The following is a 17879-nucleotide window of genomic DNA, read 5'->3' on the forward strand; positions in this document are numbered from 1 at the left end:
ACCACACAATTTTTTTTTCTTTTATGCTCCTCTTTTCAAAGCTGAGGTTAGAGGGCCGTCTGAGCTCCGGGGCCCTGGTTCACTGCACCACCTGGCCCTACGATAACTTCACCACTGCACGTGAACATGCTACATATAGTTGTCCATGGGTACAGCAGCAGCAAGTAATAGAAAAATATATAATCCTTCTTACACCGGAGTACTTGCAGGTGCGTTGACGGCCTTTAAGGAATGAGTACGCTCTTTTCTAGAAGGTTCTATTTCATAACCGTTACTTAAGAAATGGTTTCAATTTACTGACTTCCTATCCCGCGCATCAAGCGATAAGTTGAAATTATGTAAAAGTTATAATATTTAAGTTTTTTTGTCTATCAGAATATCAACGGGTACGTTTTGAATTATAATATGACACGTGACATTACGGTTATCGCTCGGATTGGGTGCTTCGCGCTTTCAAGGATCAAATGATCCTGTTTTACCTTTAGCACAAGTATTAAAACCAAATAATAACTACTTGTGGGCTCTGTATACACGGACAGAAATACCACTTTCCAAACTGGTTCTAGAACTTCGTAATCGCGACCTATTACGAAATCTATCACGATCAACAGAACCACTACGGTAACTAATTAACCGGTAGTAGCTAATTTACCGGTAACTTTATAGTAATAAAAACAAAACACACTTATAAATTTAAAATGCAATAGAACTAAAGAGCTTACTAATTGGATGGCAAACGAGCACAAGAGAACACGCGGTCTATCCCACTTCTGATCTTACAAACCAGAAGCGAAAATGACTTTTTTAAAAATAATTTAAAAATAAGTATTCAATTTTATAATAAGAAATACACAAACAAACAAACAAAACAATCATTAGTAACTAAAAATGTCAATTCAGGTAATTGCATATTCGAAGCACTAGAACTTTGGGCCAAAAGTGATATTCTTCTTCTATGAAGGGCGATGACCACTTTTTTTATTTAATATATTCCGGTACAAGGAACTCATACATTCGATTGTTAAGACTATGTTATTATTATTCTGATTGCCTCTGGTCTAGTGGCTGTGTATAATTCCGCAGTTCCCGAGGTCCTTGGTTCAAACCATCAATAAATCTTATTGAGTTTTTCTATCGAAGATTCTCAGTAGCGGCCCGGAGTATGGAAGTTGGAAATACACACTCCCGTGCCTCTTCCCGGTCGTGTCGGATTGCCATCCCATTTGATTATAAGAGTGCGGGAATGAAAAGTGCATCTGTGTTTACGCACACACTTGTGTACTATAATATACCTTACAAAGTTGGCTACTCTCTCGAGTTGGCCGCCATGGCCGAAATCAGTCAGGACATCAATTATGGTTTTTGTTTTAAGAATTGGAAGGCCGACGATCATATGGGCCACCTGATGGTAAGTGGTAACCAACGGCCATAGACATTGGAATTGTAAGAAATGTTAACCATCGCTTAATCGCCAATGCGCCACCAACCTTGGGAACTAAGATGTTATGTCCCTTGTGCCTGTAATTACACTTGGCTCACTCACCCTTCAAAGCGAAACACAACAATAGCAAGTACTGCTGTTTTGCGGTAGAATATCTGATGAGTGGGTGGTACCTAACCAGACGAGCTTGCACAAAGCTCTACCATCAATTATGTTACGAGTAGGTATCATCAAACTATTTGATTTGGTATTATTCCTTATCCTACTAATATTAAAAACACCAATGTGTGTTTACATGATTTCTAACTGACGTCACAAAATGATTTTATATATATTAAATTACATAAAGCTATAACAACATAGTTTTTATATTTATTACAAAGTCGTAGTTGACAGTAAAAAAATGATATAATAAATGTTTAGTTTATATATTATTTGATTGAACTATCGACAACGTCCATACCATGTTGAATACACCGGTTCTCGTCCGATCACCGAAGTTAAGCAACATCGGGCGCGTTCAGTACTTGGATGGGTGACCGCCTGGGAACACCGCGTGTCGTTGGCCTTTTTATATTTCATTTTTCTCATGTTAAATTTCATTTTGAGCATATATCTGGTATTTGCTTACCCAAATATGGTTATCATGTAGTATAGTCGTTATAAAACAAAAAAAACATAATCAAAATATTCTTTACTCAAGTAAGTACATTAGAATCGTCATGTTTCAGGTTTAAATTGACTGTAGAGCTACCGCCTACTCGTAATTCCACCACCTACCACGTACTCGATTCTGTCGAAAAAATTCGGTAAGATAACCAGTTGTAATTCTATTTTACGTTTGACTGCCTCGATGGTCTAAATATGGCTAGCGTACCTACAACTCTTACCTCTTAACTCTTATCCCTAATGCGGATAACTCGGACGCGTAATTTTTGTTAGTGGGGACTGCGTACGCGTCGTCCCCCTTAAAATAACTCGTATATAATTTAAATATAATTATGGTATTAAAATAATCGCCAATAACCAAACTTTCTAGGAGCGATTAAAGTCCTACACTCCTAAGATTTAAAATGTCACCAGTAGGAATCGATCGCTTTATAGCGTTGTAGGTACGCTAGCCATATTTAGACTGTCGAGGCAGTCAAAAGTAAAATAGATTTACAACTGAAAGCCAGTTCCTTTGATCTTACTTTACGGCTCTATTCGGTATATTCCGAATAGGTGGTAGCTCTACAGTCAATTCAATCTAGAAACGTGATCATTCAAATGTAGATACTTATTTTTATAAGGAACTATCGCTTGGCCCGCTGCTTTGTCTGCGTTATAATCGTAAATCAAGTTAAACGGGATAAAAAGGCCAAACGATCTTAATTACGTCATATCTTAGCTGTGATAAAGCGTGAAGATGTAACAAATATTCACAACACACACAAACTTTCATATTTATGGCAGTGCGATTATTACTATTCTAATAATTAAACTACTATACTACTTTTACTATTCTACTAACCCGCATTGGAGCAGCGTGGTGGAATAAGCTCCAAACCTTCTCCTCAAAAAGAGGAAAGGAGGCCTTTAGCCCAGCAGTGGGACATTCACAGGCTGTTATGGTATGGTATGGTAATAATTAAATATATAGATATACTGAATTATTGTAACGCCTCCTTTATAAACTATGTTAGGTGTAGTACCTATTTCTCTTTACGAGAACAATTATATCTTTGACATGATTACACGTAAACAGTGGCGTAGTTAGGTGGACAAGGGCCCCGATGCTTAAGAAAAGAATCGGGCCCTCATCCCCTCTTTCTGTGTAGCTGGAACTTATATTGGCCTTCAAAATTATAGATAGGAACAAGAATAGGAAAGAGTGAGTTCAACTTATCCCTAGTAACCTAAATCCATACGTCGCCTCTATGAGGGGTAGAATCTCTATGTGTTTAATAGAAGAAAATGGGAATAAATAAATACCGACGCACATGACAATACAGAATATTTATTATACAGATGAGATCAATAAAAGGAAAAAAAACTATTTTTTACAGAAATCCCCGTCCACACAAAACTTTTTTTTTTCTTTTATACTCCCCTCTTTTCAAAAGTGAGGTTAGAGGGCCGTCTGAGCTCCGGGGCCCTGGTTTACTGCACCACCTGGCCCTACGATAGCTTCACCACTGCACGTGAACATGCTACATACATTGCCATTGGTACAGCAGCAGCAAGTAATAGCATAATATATATTCCTTCATACCTAATGAAACTGTAAATAAGGATGCAAGTAAACAATTTAATGTAAAATTTATTAAACCATAAAAGTAAAAAAAAGAAACTATAAATTAAAAAAATTATATCACTGAGAACTTAGAAGTAAAGACTAATGGAACATCCTAGTAAGGTAGTAAATAATTAGTGTATGCACTAGATCTCAACACGGAATCCGCAATGCTCGTAAAGAGAATTCAACGTCTGTCAGTTTACCGCCGTAAAGAGTATCTGTCGATGTTCTTGTTGCCAGATTAAAAATATAGATTATTATTGATTAATATAAAAAATGACAAAAACACTCCAGTAATATTTAGTAATAATTCATATCACATCTAATAAGATGATATATTACAATCTGACTTAGTCTTACATTAGGAAGATGTAATTTTTTTTTTACTAAAATAATCTTTAAGTGATTATAATAAATAATGAGAGAAAAAATTATGATTATATCATTTAAACTTTTTATTGTATGTAGGCTCTCGTACAATTTCTGCTCCGTCCGAGTTTTGACTGTGACGTCACTTCGCCCAATCGTTATTGCGGGCGACTCTTTTGCGATACGCGCGTTGATAATTTCGTACTTATTTTATCCCTCTCTGTGATTTGACGCCCCGCATACGTTCTTTCACTTATAATAATATTAGAACGATTATCAATATATTATTTTATGCTAAAATAAGAGCAGTATTTTCACGTAGACTAACAAACAATCTACCGAAAGTCGATCTTATGATTGCGGATTTTTTCACAAATCACGCGAAATTAGTGAGCTTATTATTGTTGTTTTTTTTAATCTTTTGTTAATGCAGATTGATCGTAACTGTGATCGGCAATAAGTCCGTACTCTTCATGTAGAGGTACTAGTGCTTTCCGCTTTCGATAGAAGATAATATCGATAAAGAATATAATATACATTTCGTATATATTAATTTTACGTACACAACTCGGGGCGCGGTAATTACGATACAGAGCCACGGCATATTATCCTAAATTTGCTTGTGATGAAAGTGCAAATAAAATTAACAATCTCGAATGTGAAGGATGCAAACATACTATGGCATTGGTCACATTTTTTTTTATGGAATAGGAAAGCAGACGAGTATATGGGCCACCTGATGGTAAGTGGTCACCAAACGCCCTTAGATATTTGCATTGTAAGAAATTTCAACCATCGCTTACATAGCCAATGCGCCACCAACCTTTGGAACTAAGATTTTATGTCCCTTGTGTCTGTAATTACACTCGCTCACTCACCCTTCAAACCGGAACACAACAATAGCAAGTACTGCTGTTTTGCGGTAGAATATCTGATGAGTGGGTGGTACCTAACCAGACGAGCTTGCACAAAGCTCTACCATCAATTATGTTACGAGTAGGTATCATCAAACTATTTGATTTGGTATTATTCCTTATCCTACTAATATTAAAAACACCAATGTGTGTTTACATGATCTAACTGACTGACGTCACAAAATGATTTTATATATATTAAATTACATAAAGCTATAACAACATGATTTTTATATTTATTACAAAGTCGTAGTTGACAGTTAAAAAAATGATATAATAAATGTTTAGTTTATGTTATTTGATTGAACTATCGCCAACGTCCATACCATGTTGAATACACCGGTTCTCGTCCGATCACCGAAGTGAAGCAACATCGGGCGCGTTCAGTACTTGGATGGGTGACCGCCTGGGAACACCGCGTGTCGTTGGCCTTTTTATATTTCATTTTTCTCATGTTAAATTTCATTTTGAGCGTTATCTGGTATTTGATTATCCAAATATGGTTATCATGTAGTATAGTCGTTATAAAACAAAAAAAACATAATCAAAATATTCTTTACTCAAGTAAGTACATTAGAATCGTCATGTTTCTGGTTTAAATTGACAGTAGAGCTACCACCTACTCGTAATTCCTCCACCTACCACGTACTCGATTCTGTCGAAAATAAAACGGCAAGATAACCAGTTGTAATTCTATTTTTGACTGCCTCGATGGTCTAAATATGGCTAGCGTACCTACAACTCTATAAAGCGACCGACTCCTACTGGTGACATTTTAAATCCTAGGACTGTAGGACTTTAATCGCTCCTAGACAGTTTGGTTATTGGCCGATTATTTTAATACCATAATTATATTTAAATTATATACGAGTTATTTTAAGGGGGACGACGCGTACGCAGTCCCCACTACCAAAAATTACGCGTCCGAGTTATCTGCATTAGGGATAATCGCAGAGGTCAACCAGTCCGCAGTACAATGTACAAGCCTCGCTCTGGGGGAACCGCCTTCATGATCACGGTGTCCCCTACGCCAGGTAGGTATGCTTTGCTCCTCGCCGGTCTCCTTTATGGGCATTTTTTGAAATGTTTGCGTGATTTTAAAAAATAGTTTTATTTTTAGCACATATGTTTTATGCAACAATATCAACATTCATTAAATCAGTAATGTCTAAATTGTCATATAAACACAGAAATCACACAAAACACTGTGTAGTTTATCATATATTGCGAATTAAATGCGTCCGACCCTGGTATTTTTTTCCACTGAGTTACGTGCTATTTTGCCTTGATTTTAGGGTAAAATAATATTAAAAACGCATATATTTATGTAACCAGATAAATTACTTAAATCACAAATCTTCTCCTAATTTTTCATTATAAGCACTTATCAAAATGTGATCAACAATTGTACATCCTCTGAGTTAAAAAAAAGACAAAAACATACTTACATTTCATCATTTTTGGCATTAATTTGAGATTCCCCGCCTACTGCTACGTAAGAAGCGCTTTGAGTCTACATTCATAATTCGCACTGCGAAACTAGAATGCTTCATCTGAGTCCGTATTTCCCGATAGGTACAATGTTGGTGTCTTCAAATCCAGAGTAAACAGGTTTCTTATAGGCAAGCGTGCTACATCTTAGACCGTGTCGATGCTTAACATCAGGCAAGTCAACGGTCAAATGCTGGCCTATTAATAGTAAGAAAAAAAAAGATCCAAATAATATTATAAGTAAATGATAAAATTAATAAAATTACACAACAACAAATGTAAAAGATACTTTGAGCTTTGTCCATCATTATTTAGAAATATTTAACAGTAACGTAGTAACAGTAACGGAACGGGGTGGAAAATGTAGAGTCGTACACATTTTTATAAAAGCATTGAATTTTATTCTAAGCTACCTAACTAAATTTATATTTACTAACTTTCCAAAACTTCTCTGGCTTTAATTATATCCATATTTTCTTTTAGGCTGGATTTTTTTGTGTTACAATTTTGTAACAATACAATTGCTTTCTTGCTTGTTTGAAGTGCTGTTTTTAACAATAGAATTTTATTAGGGCATTATTATCGTAGTTTCGAACTAATCTCTTCCTATTCGTTATTCGTTTTTTTCTTGTAGATAGTGTAGTATTTTGATTATTTAAAACTTGTTTTACTTTTTTCTCTTCTCTTCTTTTTCATCTTCCGTTAGCTCATTTATTTTCTTACTCTCGCAGTAAGTGCCATTTCAATATCTACAACAATAATATGTTAGTATGTGTCTTAATAAACATTAATTAAGGCTTTCGTTTATGACGAGTCGGTTGGCGTGGTTGGTAGATATTTGCCTTTCACGCCGAAGGTTGTGGGCTCGATTCCCACCCAGGACAGACATTTGTCTGCATGAACATGTCTGTTTGTCCTTAATCTGGGTGTAATTATCTATATAAGTATGTATTTAAGAAAGAAAAGTGGTATATGTAGTATATCAGTTGTCTGGTTTCCATAGCACAAGCTTTGTGCAAGCTTAATTTGGGATCAGGTGGCCGTGTGTGAAAAATGTCCCAGGATATTATTATTATTATTATTATTATTATGATATAGTTTAAATTGATTTATAAAATTTCTAATTTAATTTTATTAAATAATTAATTTAATACGGCTCCACTTTCAATTTTAAATGATTATAAAAATCTTAATATACAAGATAAAAATTTTTAGGAAAAAACTAAAATATCCGACTGGATAGCAAAAAAACAAATACTAAAAACCATCAACCTGTTTAGGTTACAGAGTATGCCAAAGATACATACGTATATTATGTAAGTATCGAAAAACAGTACCATCCTTCAGGGCAGTCGGGTAAATATATCATTTTGAGGATTAAAGTATTTTAGCAATGTAAACGCGAATTTAGTTTCTACTGAGTTACGAAAACTGTTCCGCTGAAAAATTATTTCTCAGCTGACGTGACGGATTTTTCGGTTACAACAATTCTTTTGCAAATTTCTGTGAACGAGTTACCAAGTTCAATCAAATTACCACATTTTTGGTAAACAGATATTTTTATTGTTCTGAAAATGTATAATTCTTATAGTAATATGAGTTACTTACCGAGTAATCAGCGTAAATCAGTGGAAATCCATAACGCCGCAACTGAGACGTGGTACTATTTTGCGTTTTAGTAATATTTTGGTATATTAATTGAGAAAATGTTGTAAATCAGTTGAATTTTCCACAGTGGGTGGTTTTTTAGGTTGAAATTTAATAATTAATTTAAATTTTTGAATATCTAATGGTAATAAAGAATATTACCTTAAAGAATATTACCTTCGTCTACAAGCAAAATATGAAAGAATAGAATCCTAAAAACTAGGACTTCTCTTTATTTTTATTTAGTCATAGTTTCAATTGTCCTAGCCATGACGTACACATAGAGTTATGGTTGTTATGATGCGAAGATGTGCGTGCGTGTATTAAGTTTTTGGTTGTTCTATTAATGTTCAGCTTTAAAATGTAGTTATTGACCTGGAGAAATTGCTTATTTACTTCTTTTTGTGCTATATAATTATGTCACTGGTTTTTCTTTTACTTGCTTTTATATCAGTTTTTGTTTTTTTTTTTTTGATTTCATTATATTTTAATATGATACGGAACGGTGCGGCGCTCTCAACTAAATCAACTTAATATAGAAGGAGCAAGCTGAAAATCAGCGCTGGGCATAGCACAGCACATAGCTGAGCTTGAAACCAATTGCGATACGGTCGTCAATGAAAAAGAGTGGTAAATTAGAAAAATGTGTCCAGTATGAATAATTTGTATCTCATAAAAATATGTATGTTTTTTCTTAAGAGTTACTTTGTAATGTACGACCTATCTGAAGCAATAAATTTTTATTATTATTATTATTAATAATACGTATATCTCAATCAGAAGACCGTTTCATTATTTCTTCAATAAAACTAGTAGTTGATGGTAACAAAGCCAGATTTTAGACACAATGATATTCAAACCTGACAATTGATCATTAAATACTATTTTTTTTAATATACAAAAATAAAATAATTTGTTTATATTATCAATATAAAAAATAACAATTAAACTTTACAATTTATTAACACTATTTCACGCTTTAATAATAAACGCTATATTATACTAATCTCTTGATCAAATTTAATCTAAATTACTAATCTAATAAATATGATTTCCGGTAATACTCTTTAGCTCCAGTAGCGCAAATATGGCAATTTTTGAAACGTTTATTTAAAACATTTCCTGTATGAAATAAAGGTTTCTTCACCTCTATACTCTATACTTACTATGAAATAACAATTGACTTGATATAGTCTCTTTGATATAGCGGCTAGCTTGTGATTACTCTATATCCTATTTGAAAGGCATAGCTAGGCTTATTGTAACCGTGAAAACATATCGTGTTACGTTTACGGCACTGAGACGATAGATGTCGCTAGTAGTAGATTAGATCGCGCTGACGAAGTTCGTAGTCCGAAATACATAAGGGTGACCGGCAAGGAGCAATGCATACTTACCTGGCGTAGAGGACACCGTGATCATGATGGCGGTTCCCCCAGAGCGAGGCTTGTCCATTGCACTGCGGACGGGTTGACCTCTGCGATTATCCCTAATGCGGATAACTCGGACGCGTAATTTTTGTTAGTGGGGACTGCGTACGCGCCGTCCCCCTTAAAATAACTCTTATATAATTTAAATATAATTATGGTATTAAAATAATCGGCCAATAACCAAACTTTCTAGGAGCGATTAAAGTCCTACACCCCTAAGATTTAAAATGTCACCAGTAGGAATCGATCGCTTTATAGAGTTGTAGGTACGCTAGACATATTTAGACTATCGAGGCAGCCAAAAGTAAAATAGATTTACAACTGAAAGCCAGTTCCTTTGATCTTACTCTACGGCTCTATTCGGTATATTCCGAATAGGTGGTAGCTCTACAGTCAATTCAATCTAGAAACGTGATCATTCAAATGTAGATACTTATTTTTATAAGGAACTATCGCTTGGCCCGCTGCTTTGTCTGCGTTATAATCGTAAATCAAGTTAAACGGGATAAAAAGGCCAAAAGATCTTAATTATGTCATATCTTAGCTGTGATAAAGCGTGACGAAGTAACAAATGTTCACAACACACACAAACTTTCGTATTTATGGCAGTGCGATTATTACTATTCTAATAATTAAATATATAGATATACTGAATTATTGTAACGCCTCCTTTATAAACTATGTTAGGTGTAGTACCTATTTCTCTTTACGAGAACAACTATATCTTTGACATGATTACACGTAAACAGTGGCGTAGCTAGGTGGACAAGGGCCCCGATGCATAAGGAAAGAATCATAAGGAAGGAACAAGAATAGGAAAGAGTGAGTTCAACTTATCCCTAGTAAGCTAAATCCATACGTCGCCTCTATGAGGCTACCCCTCATAGAGGCGACGTATGTGTTTAATAGAAGAAAATGGGAATAAATAGACACCGACGCACATGACAATACAGAATATTTATTACACAGATGAGATCAATAAAAGGAAAAAAAAACTATTTTTTACAGAAATCCCCGTCCCCACAAAACTTTTTTTTTCTTTTATACTCCCCTCTTTTCAAAGGTGAGGTTAGAGGGCCGTCTGAGCTCCGGGGCCCTGGTGCACTGCACCACCAGCTACGATAGCTTCGCCACTGCTCGTGATCATGCTACATACAGTTGTCCATGGGTATAGCAGCAGCAAGTAATAGAATAATATATAATCCTTCATACCTAATGAAACTGTAAATAAGAATGCAACTAAACAATTTAATGCAAAATTTAATAAACCCTAAAAGTAAAAAAAAATCTCTACACATTAAAAGAAATATATTACTGAGAACTTAGAAGTAAAGAATAATGGAACATCGTGGTAAGGTAGGAAATAATTAAAAAATGATTGGTTGGTGTTTTTTTGTTTTTATCGGCGGTTATCGTCTACAGTGCTCCTTTCCTTTTTCTGTCATAGATCCCATCCCCACACACTTACAATAAATTCATTACTTTTTATTTAAAAACTAAAATATTCAGTATATTCTTAGAAACCAGATCAGATGGGATTTTTTTTAAAAACAAAATTACAGAAAACTAGATAATAAATTTAATCAATTTTACTTCACAAATCACAAACTCACAAACTATTCGACAATTTTTACTAATGAATTTATGTAACAACAATTCTCCTAATTTAATTCAAAACTAACCCTAGCAACACGACACTAACAAACTTAATCGCAATGGATTACAAAAATAACACAGTATGACACCAATCGACCGAACACACGATAGCAAAAAGAGCCCTGTCTACCGTCCACCCTCCTTTAAATACACTTCCTCCCACTACTACCCTCCTATATTCCTACAATATATAATTTATATGACAGAACAAAGTTTGCCGGGTCATCTAGGATATCGGGTAGCTAGGATATCGCATTTTATAATAACATTAATTTCGTTTTGTTATTGAAAAAATCCAAAAGGGCCAACGACACGCGGTGTTCCCAGGCGGTCACCCATCCAAGTACTGAACGCGCCCGATGTTGCTTAACTTCGGTGATCGGACGAGAACCGGTGTATTCAACATGGTATGGACGTTGGCAATAGTTCAATCAAAAAACATAAACCAAACATTTATTATATAATTTTTTTACTGTCAACTACGACTTTGTAATAAACATAAAAATCATGTTGTTATAGCTTTATGTAATTAAATATATATAAAATCATTTTGTGACGTCAGTCAGTTAGAAATCATGTAAACACACATTGGTGCTTATAATATTGGTAGGATAAGAAATAATACCAAATCAAATAGTATGATGATACCTACTCGTAACATAATTGATGTCCTGACTGATTTCGTTCATGGCGGCCAACTCGAGAGAGTAGCCAACTTCGTAAGCTATATTATACACACAAGTGCGTACGCAAACACAGATGCACTTTTTATTCCCTCACTCTTATAATCAATGTGATGGCAATCCGACACGACCGAAAAGAGGCACGGGAGTGTCTATTTCCAACTTCTATACTCCTTGACGCTACTGAGCATCTTCGACAGAAAAACCCAATAAGATTTATTGATGGTTTGAACCAAGGACTTCGGGAACTGCAGAATTATATACAGCCACTAGACCAGAGGCAATCAGAATAATAACAACATAGAATAACAACAGTATAGAAGTAGTATTGACTAAGGCGCAGTACTTTTTAGGCTTCCTGAAGAAGGAGCAATGGATGTGTTGGATGAAAATCAATTGGCATTGGAGCGGCGTAGTGGAATAAGCTCCAAACATTCCCCTCAAAAAATAGATAAGGCCTTAGCACAGCATACGACAGTATATTAGATAACAGTAAATAAATAACTATCATAATTATACAACCTTTTTAAATGTTACTTAAAGACAAACCGCCTCCCTCGTCACGTCTAGTACCTTATTTCTTTTAAATCAAATAAAGATATTTTTACTGTGTTATTTTTTCATTTAATTAAATGTGTGCTGTTTATCTTGTCATTAAAAGAGCTTATAAACATATGTTTATTATAACAATAGTAACTAAGAATTTAATTCTAAGCTTTTTGCCTTATTGGAAATATAAATAAAATAAAAAACAATTTTTTTGTATTCATAGTATGTAAATAATTCCCAAATCTTCTCAGGTTTCTGAGATATCTTGTAACAGATAAGTAATCCTGTTTAATTTATTGTGTCATTAAATAATTTTATGATACGTAAATCTAACTTTTGGTATTGCCGTGACTTGGCTAGTAAGTTGTTTCGGAGGATTTTTAATTTTGTAAATGACATGTTTGTATAATACATGAATGCTATTAATCTTGATAATTAAATAAATAATTATATTATAATTTTAAGATTATTGGGTAATAGAGTCGGAGATCTTTATCTAATAATAAATAAATTGTACACAAGTTTCTGGATTGAATTTATTTATTAATCACTGCAGTAATATTTGACTCTAAGTGAATAATAATAATAAGATCAATTGAAATTTTATTATATAATATACAATCATGCTGATTATTTCTTTTATTCAATAATTAAACATAAAAAATTAAATGTAATTTTATTGAGACCTTATTAATACAGTTATTGTTTTGCCGGTAATGTTTCTTATAGTTTAGTGTCTTCATTATCTTCTTTATTTACAATTTTATACTTATTCCTCGAAGATGTGTCAATGCCGTGCCGTCTGTACATATGTTTTTTATGATTCGACCCATTTGTGAAGTCCCGTTGACAATATACACATTTATAAGGCCTCACACCAGTGTGCTGACGTACATGCAGATTGAGTCGTGTTTTAAAACGGAATGTTTTGTTGCAATATTCACAAACATACGGCCTTAGGTCTGTATGTATGATAGAATGTGATATCAAATGACGTTTAACCCTAAAACTTTTACCGCACTGTTCGCATATGAATGGTTTTAAGCCAGAGTGTAAGCTTAAGTGAGAGATGAGATTTCCTTTCGCATGGAAGGCTCTTGGACAATGATCGCATTTGTACCGTCTTGTATCTTCGTGTGTCCTCATGTGGGCACTAAGGCTACCTTTGGTGTAATACATTTTACCGCACACGTGACAAGCAAAGTTTCTACTCCTTTCTGTGTGTAAGACTCGATGCTGGTATAGATTCTGTCGGTTTTTAAATACCTTATCGCAAAGATCACATTTGCAATTTGTGTGTTTTTCCCCATTTATAATTTTTATTTCCTTTGATGATTTTTTTGATCCACTGAAAAATATTGCCTTATGTTCTTTTAATTCTTCTGGCGTTTCAAATGATGCACCACAGTACGTACACTTCGTTTTGTAAATGTCTTTATGATCTTTCACTTTGTGTAAATTTAGTTCCGACGTTCTTAAGAATACCTTATTACAGTATTCACAGCAATGTCTCAGTGCACTGTTGTGTGTCCGTACGTGTCTGACAATAGACCTGTATGTACTTACTATTTTCTCACATTCAATACATTTAAATAAACAGCATTGATTGTGAATTTGGAGAGAATGAAGCTGCAAGGATATTATACTTTGGCAGAGGGCATCACACTTGGCACACCTGCAAGTTTGATTATCCCATGTATTATTCAACGAAATAATATCAATAGGTAGTTCAGTATTATCCGATTCGAATTTGGTATCTTTATTTCTTTTACGGCCAACCTTTTTCTTTTTCGCTATTTTTTTTAAAGGTGAATCGCTATCTGATGAGCTCAAGTAGCAATTATTAGACTCGATAAGAAGGTCTTCATAATCTGTGTCGTTTTCAGTCTTTACAGCGCCGTTGTCTCCTGGGTTTTCGTAACATAAGTTGACGGCTTTTTGAAGCAATGCCTCGGGGTTTTCAATAGATTCTTCTACTTTAATCTCTAATTTAGGTCTTTGGAGGTCTTCCCAGTTTGTATTTATGGGTTTCCGTGGAATATCCGGAAGTTTTTCAGACGTTTCCTCACTAGGTTGTTCATTGTCTTTCTGCGATCTTTTCACAAATATAGCTTTTAATTTCTCTTGCGCAGTCCTTACGTTATTTAAGAAAGTCCATGTTCTGTCTAATAGAGTGAAGCATGAGAAGCATATTGTTTTAGGTAGTTCGTTAGGCTTTGATATATCGATGTTTATGCAAGATAGTTTCGTTGCTACCTTTGGTGTAAAAACTTCATGTTCTTCCGGGGATATTAATTGATCTACGGGTGTTGGTTCTGCACAAAGTCGACAGTAAGTTTCTTCTTCTTCAGACATTGATGTTAAATACGTATATAGATGATTTTTTGCAATATATTGTGATGTATTTTTAAAAAAATTGTATGATAAATAAATACAATTACTTTTATTTGACGTTAGGACGCGATGGTGTTGCCACTTGCTAATTAAAAATTGTTGCTCCATAAAAATATATTCACCCCTCAAGATATTATAATTATCATAAGTAAAATTAAAATTATATATATTGTAAAACAAGCAGCTTTTGATATGATCTTATTTTTATAGTAATAATAAATTACATAAATATTTATGGAAATTTTAAACGAAATGTCAGATAGTAAAAAAATCTTAAAATAAAAAATTTATAAAGTAAAAAATATATTAAATTGTTATAACTTACTCAAAATTCCTTTGAAAAACATTTTGCACCTCAGGTTAAATTTTTTGGTTTGTTGTACCTACATTTGTCTATCTAAAATTGACAGCCTAAAGTGCTAAATGTGTTGCTGGTTAAAAAAAATTAATTTTCATACTGTAATTTAAAAATAATTAGTATTTACTTAAAATTTCTACACCTGATAAATAAGTATAAAAACAAACCATTACGCTTAAATATTTGAAAAGTTTTTTTTTTTTAAATCGTCTGTAAATCCTTGAGTTCACTAAATTTAAAATTTCATAGTTGTTAAAGTTATGTTATGACTTTAATTTATTTTAAAAGAATCTTAAAAATAAATTCACATATAATTCGTTCAGTAGCGAAAATAAATTGTATGTGATGTGTATGTAACAATGTAAATGATGTTTTTTTCTCGTTCTTCGTGACTCGGGTATTAATCGACGCAAAACGAGTAATATATTCAAAGTTAAAACCTCAGTAATCAAGTTTAAAATATCGTTGTTACCGAGTTCTATAAAAATTAAAAATTTCAACCTGTCAACTACAACTAGAAGGTTTTTTTTGTATGTCTTGGATATATATTTTTTAACGCGCAATATTAATTATACGAACTGAACACAACCTATATTATAATAAATGGTTGAAAAGCTTATTTTAGAATTATTGTTATATTTCATACGACTTTTCTTTGACTGCTTCGTTAGTCTAGCTCCTCTAGTGCCGTGTATTTGCGAGGCCCTACCTCGCTCTTATGTGACCTGTTTTCACGCCAGACGCCATCCCGGATAGTCTCGCGCTGTATGCACTCCTCCAAGCAACACGCGGAGCAAGACACGCGAGGGGCAGCCGATCCCTATGTGAAAACGATCCTGCATACTCTTCGGATAGATCAACCGGCCATCGCGGGGAGCTAATAAGCCTGCGGACCCCAGGTCTTGAACTCCAATCCAGGGACGGGTTTTTAAAAAGTTATTTTGTGTATAATATATATAAATATATATCCATCTGAGTAATTTTATTTAAACACTTAGGTAAATCGTTCTAAATAGAAGTAAATCTAATCAATAGGTTTTTCTACTATTTTAAATATTAATTTAATCAGTTTATATAAACGTCTATTTTATTATTATTATTTTTTATTTTATTCAAATTTGAATATTTTTCGTTTAATTTAATTATGTATTGAAAAAAATTCAACACTACAATATTGTTTTACGACACATACAAAAAATATTATCACATTAAAAAAAAACATATCCAAATCAAGTCTTCACAAATAATTAAATCAAAAATACATAGCAGAATAATAACAAATAAAAATTTAAATGAAACTGAAAAAAAATTACGGAGTATAAACAAATTAATAAATAATATTGTAAAAAATAATTAATGAATGAACAATTCTATTCAAGGTGTATATTTATGTTGATAATAAAATCAAATTAACATTAAATATACCATGCAACAAATGTTTTATGATTGTGTTTTCTAATCGAGCTATCGTCAACGTCCATACCATGTTGAATACACCGGTTCTCGTCCGATCACCGAAGTTAAGCAACATCGGGCGCGTTCAGTACTTGGATGGGTGACCGCCTGGGAACACCGCGTGTCGTTGGCCTTTTTGCATTTCATTTGTCTCGTGTTATCTAGTTGTACACATTATTTTATGCATTTAGCTACTTGTTTGAGTTTAATAAATTCTGTTGACGACAAGTTGCCCGTGTCGACTTTGTACGGGTAAAATAAGGTTTTAACCGAAGCTATTTTTCAAGCAATGAATCGTCAAACGATCTATTCGCCCATACAGTTTTGATTGAGATGCAGTCACTTCATGTTCGCAGAACTATTATTGTCCTTAAATTTATTTATAAATAGTTTCACAATTGTTTTGTGAAATGTATTTTAGAAAAAATCTGTTTAAACATGCTTTTACCTCCACCATACCGATGTCAATTTTTTGAAATTATTTCCCATATCTCTAGATTGTAGGGCTCTGTGCAAGCCCGTGTGGGTAGGTTATTCAGATAATCTATAGTACCACCCACTAATCGGATATTCTGTCGCTAAACAGCAATACTTAGTATTGTTGTGTTCTGGTTTGAAGGGTGAGTGAGCGAGTGTACAGTCACAAGAGACATAACTTCTTAATTCCCAAGGTTGGTTGCACTGGCGATGTAAGGTATGATTAATATTTCTTAAATCGGCAATATCTATGGGAGTGGTGATCACTTAACATCAGATAAACCAATTCGACAATCTTTCGAAACAAAAACACACATACACACGCATAAGCAACCGCCTATCCACACGCATATTGTATATTAACATATTTTGATTTTCCAAATCGGTTGATAAACAGAGGAGACGAGGTACGCAACTGCTGTGTTTCCCTATGTATATGTAGATTAGCAAATATACACAAATTATTATTTATATCATGTATTTGACCATTTACATTCGTCGTTCACAAGATCGCTTGAATTCCGAAAACTATAATTTCCCACGAACATCTCAACCTGTTTTACTGATGAAATTATAAATTCTGAATTAGAATAACGCTTAAGTCATTGTTTATTTTAGGATATGACTTAAAGCTCTATTGTTTTACGTGAGGCCAGTAAAGCTCCCAGTCGGAATGATTTTTTTCGACAATTTAACAATCATGGGCATATTTACAAAATACATTAATGCATTATATG

General features: G+C 33.8%; 1 protein-coding gene and 6 non-coding genes across 7 annotated transcripts; 4 read left to right on the plus strand and 3 right to left on the minus strand.

Annotated features, from left to right (window-relative positions):
• The first annotated feature begins 1890 nt into the window (after positions 1 to 1890).
• LOC126779344 (5S ribosomal RNA) lies at positions 1891 to 2009 on the plus strand. The gene has a single exon (XR_007670318.1). It is a non-coding gene; the product is annotated as a 5S ribosomal RNA (ribosomal RNA).
• Positions 2010 to 5314: 3305 nt separating this feature from the next.
• LOC126779343 (5S ribosomal RNA) lies at positions 5315 to 5433 on the plus strand. The gene has a single exon (XR_007670317.1). It is a non-coding gene; the product is annotated as a 5S ribosomal RNA (ribosomal RNA).
• A 449-nt stretch (positions 5434 to 5882) lies between these two features.
• LOC126779367 (U1 spliceosomal RNA) lies at positions 5883 to 6044 on the minus strand. The gene has a single exon (XR_007670341.1). It is a non-coding gene; the product is annotated as a U1 spliceosomal RNA (small nuclear RNA).
• A 3485-nt stretch (positions 6045 to 9529) lies between these two features.
• Positions 9530 to 9691, plus strand: LOC126779363 (U1 spliceosomal RNA). Its single transcript, XR_007670336.1, has one exon. It is a non-coding gene; the product is annotated as a U1 spliceosomal RNA (small nuclear RNA).
• Positions 9692 to 11528: 1837 nt separating this feature from the next.
• LOC126779337 (5S ribosomal RNA) lies at positions 11529 to 11647 on the minus strand. Its single transcript, XR_007670312.1, has one exon. It is a non-coding gene; the product is annotated as a 5S ribosomal RNA (ribosomal RNA).
• A 1365-nt stretch (positions 11648 to 13012) lies between these two features.
• LOC126779189 (zinc finger protein 260-like) lies at positions 13013 to 14920 on the minus strand. Its single transcript, XM_050503101.1, has one exon. The coding sequence runs from the start codon at positions 14811 to 14813 to the stop codon at positions 13182 to 13184; it is 1632 nt and encodes a 543-aa protein (XP_050359058.1). The 5' UTR covers positions 14814 to 14920; the 3' UTR covers positions 13013 to 13181.
• Positions 14921 to 16679: 1759 nt separating this feature from the next.
• Positions 16680 to 16798, plus strand: LOC126779341 (5S ribosomal RNA). The gene has a single exon (XR_007670315.1). It is a non-coding gene; the product is annotated as a 5S ribosomal RNA (ribosomal RNA).
• Positions 16799 to 17879: the final 1081 nt, after the last annotated feature.

This window comes from Nymphalis io, chromosome 28, assembly GCF_905147045.1.
Source record: "Nymphalis io chromosome 28, ilAglIoxx1.1, whole genome shotgun sequence".
In the NCBI taxonomy this organism is placed as follows: domain Eukaryota; kingdom Metazoa; phylum Arthropoda; class Insecta; order Lepidoptera; family Nymphalidae; genus Nymphalis; species Nymphalis io.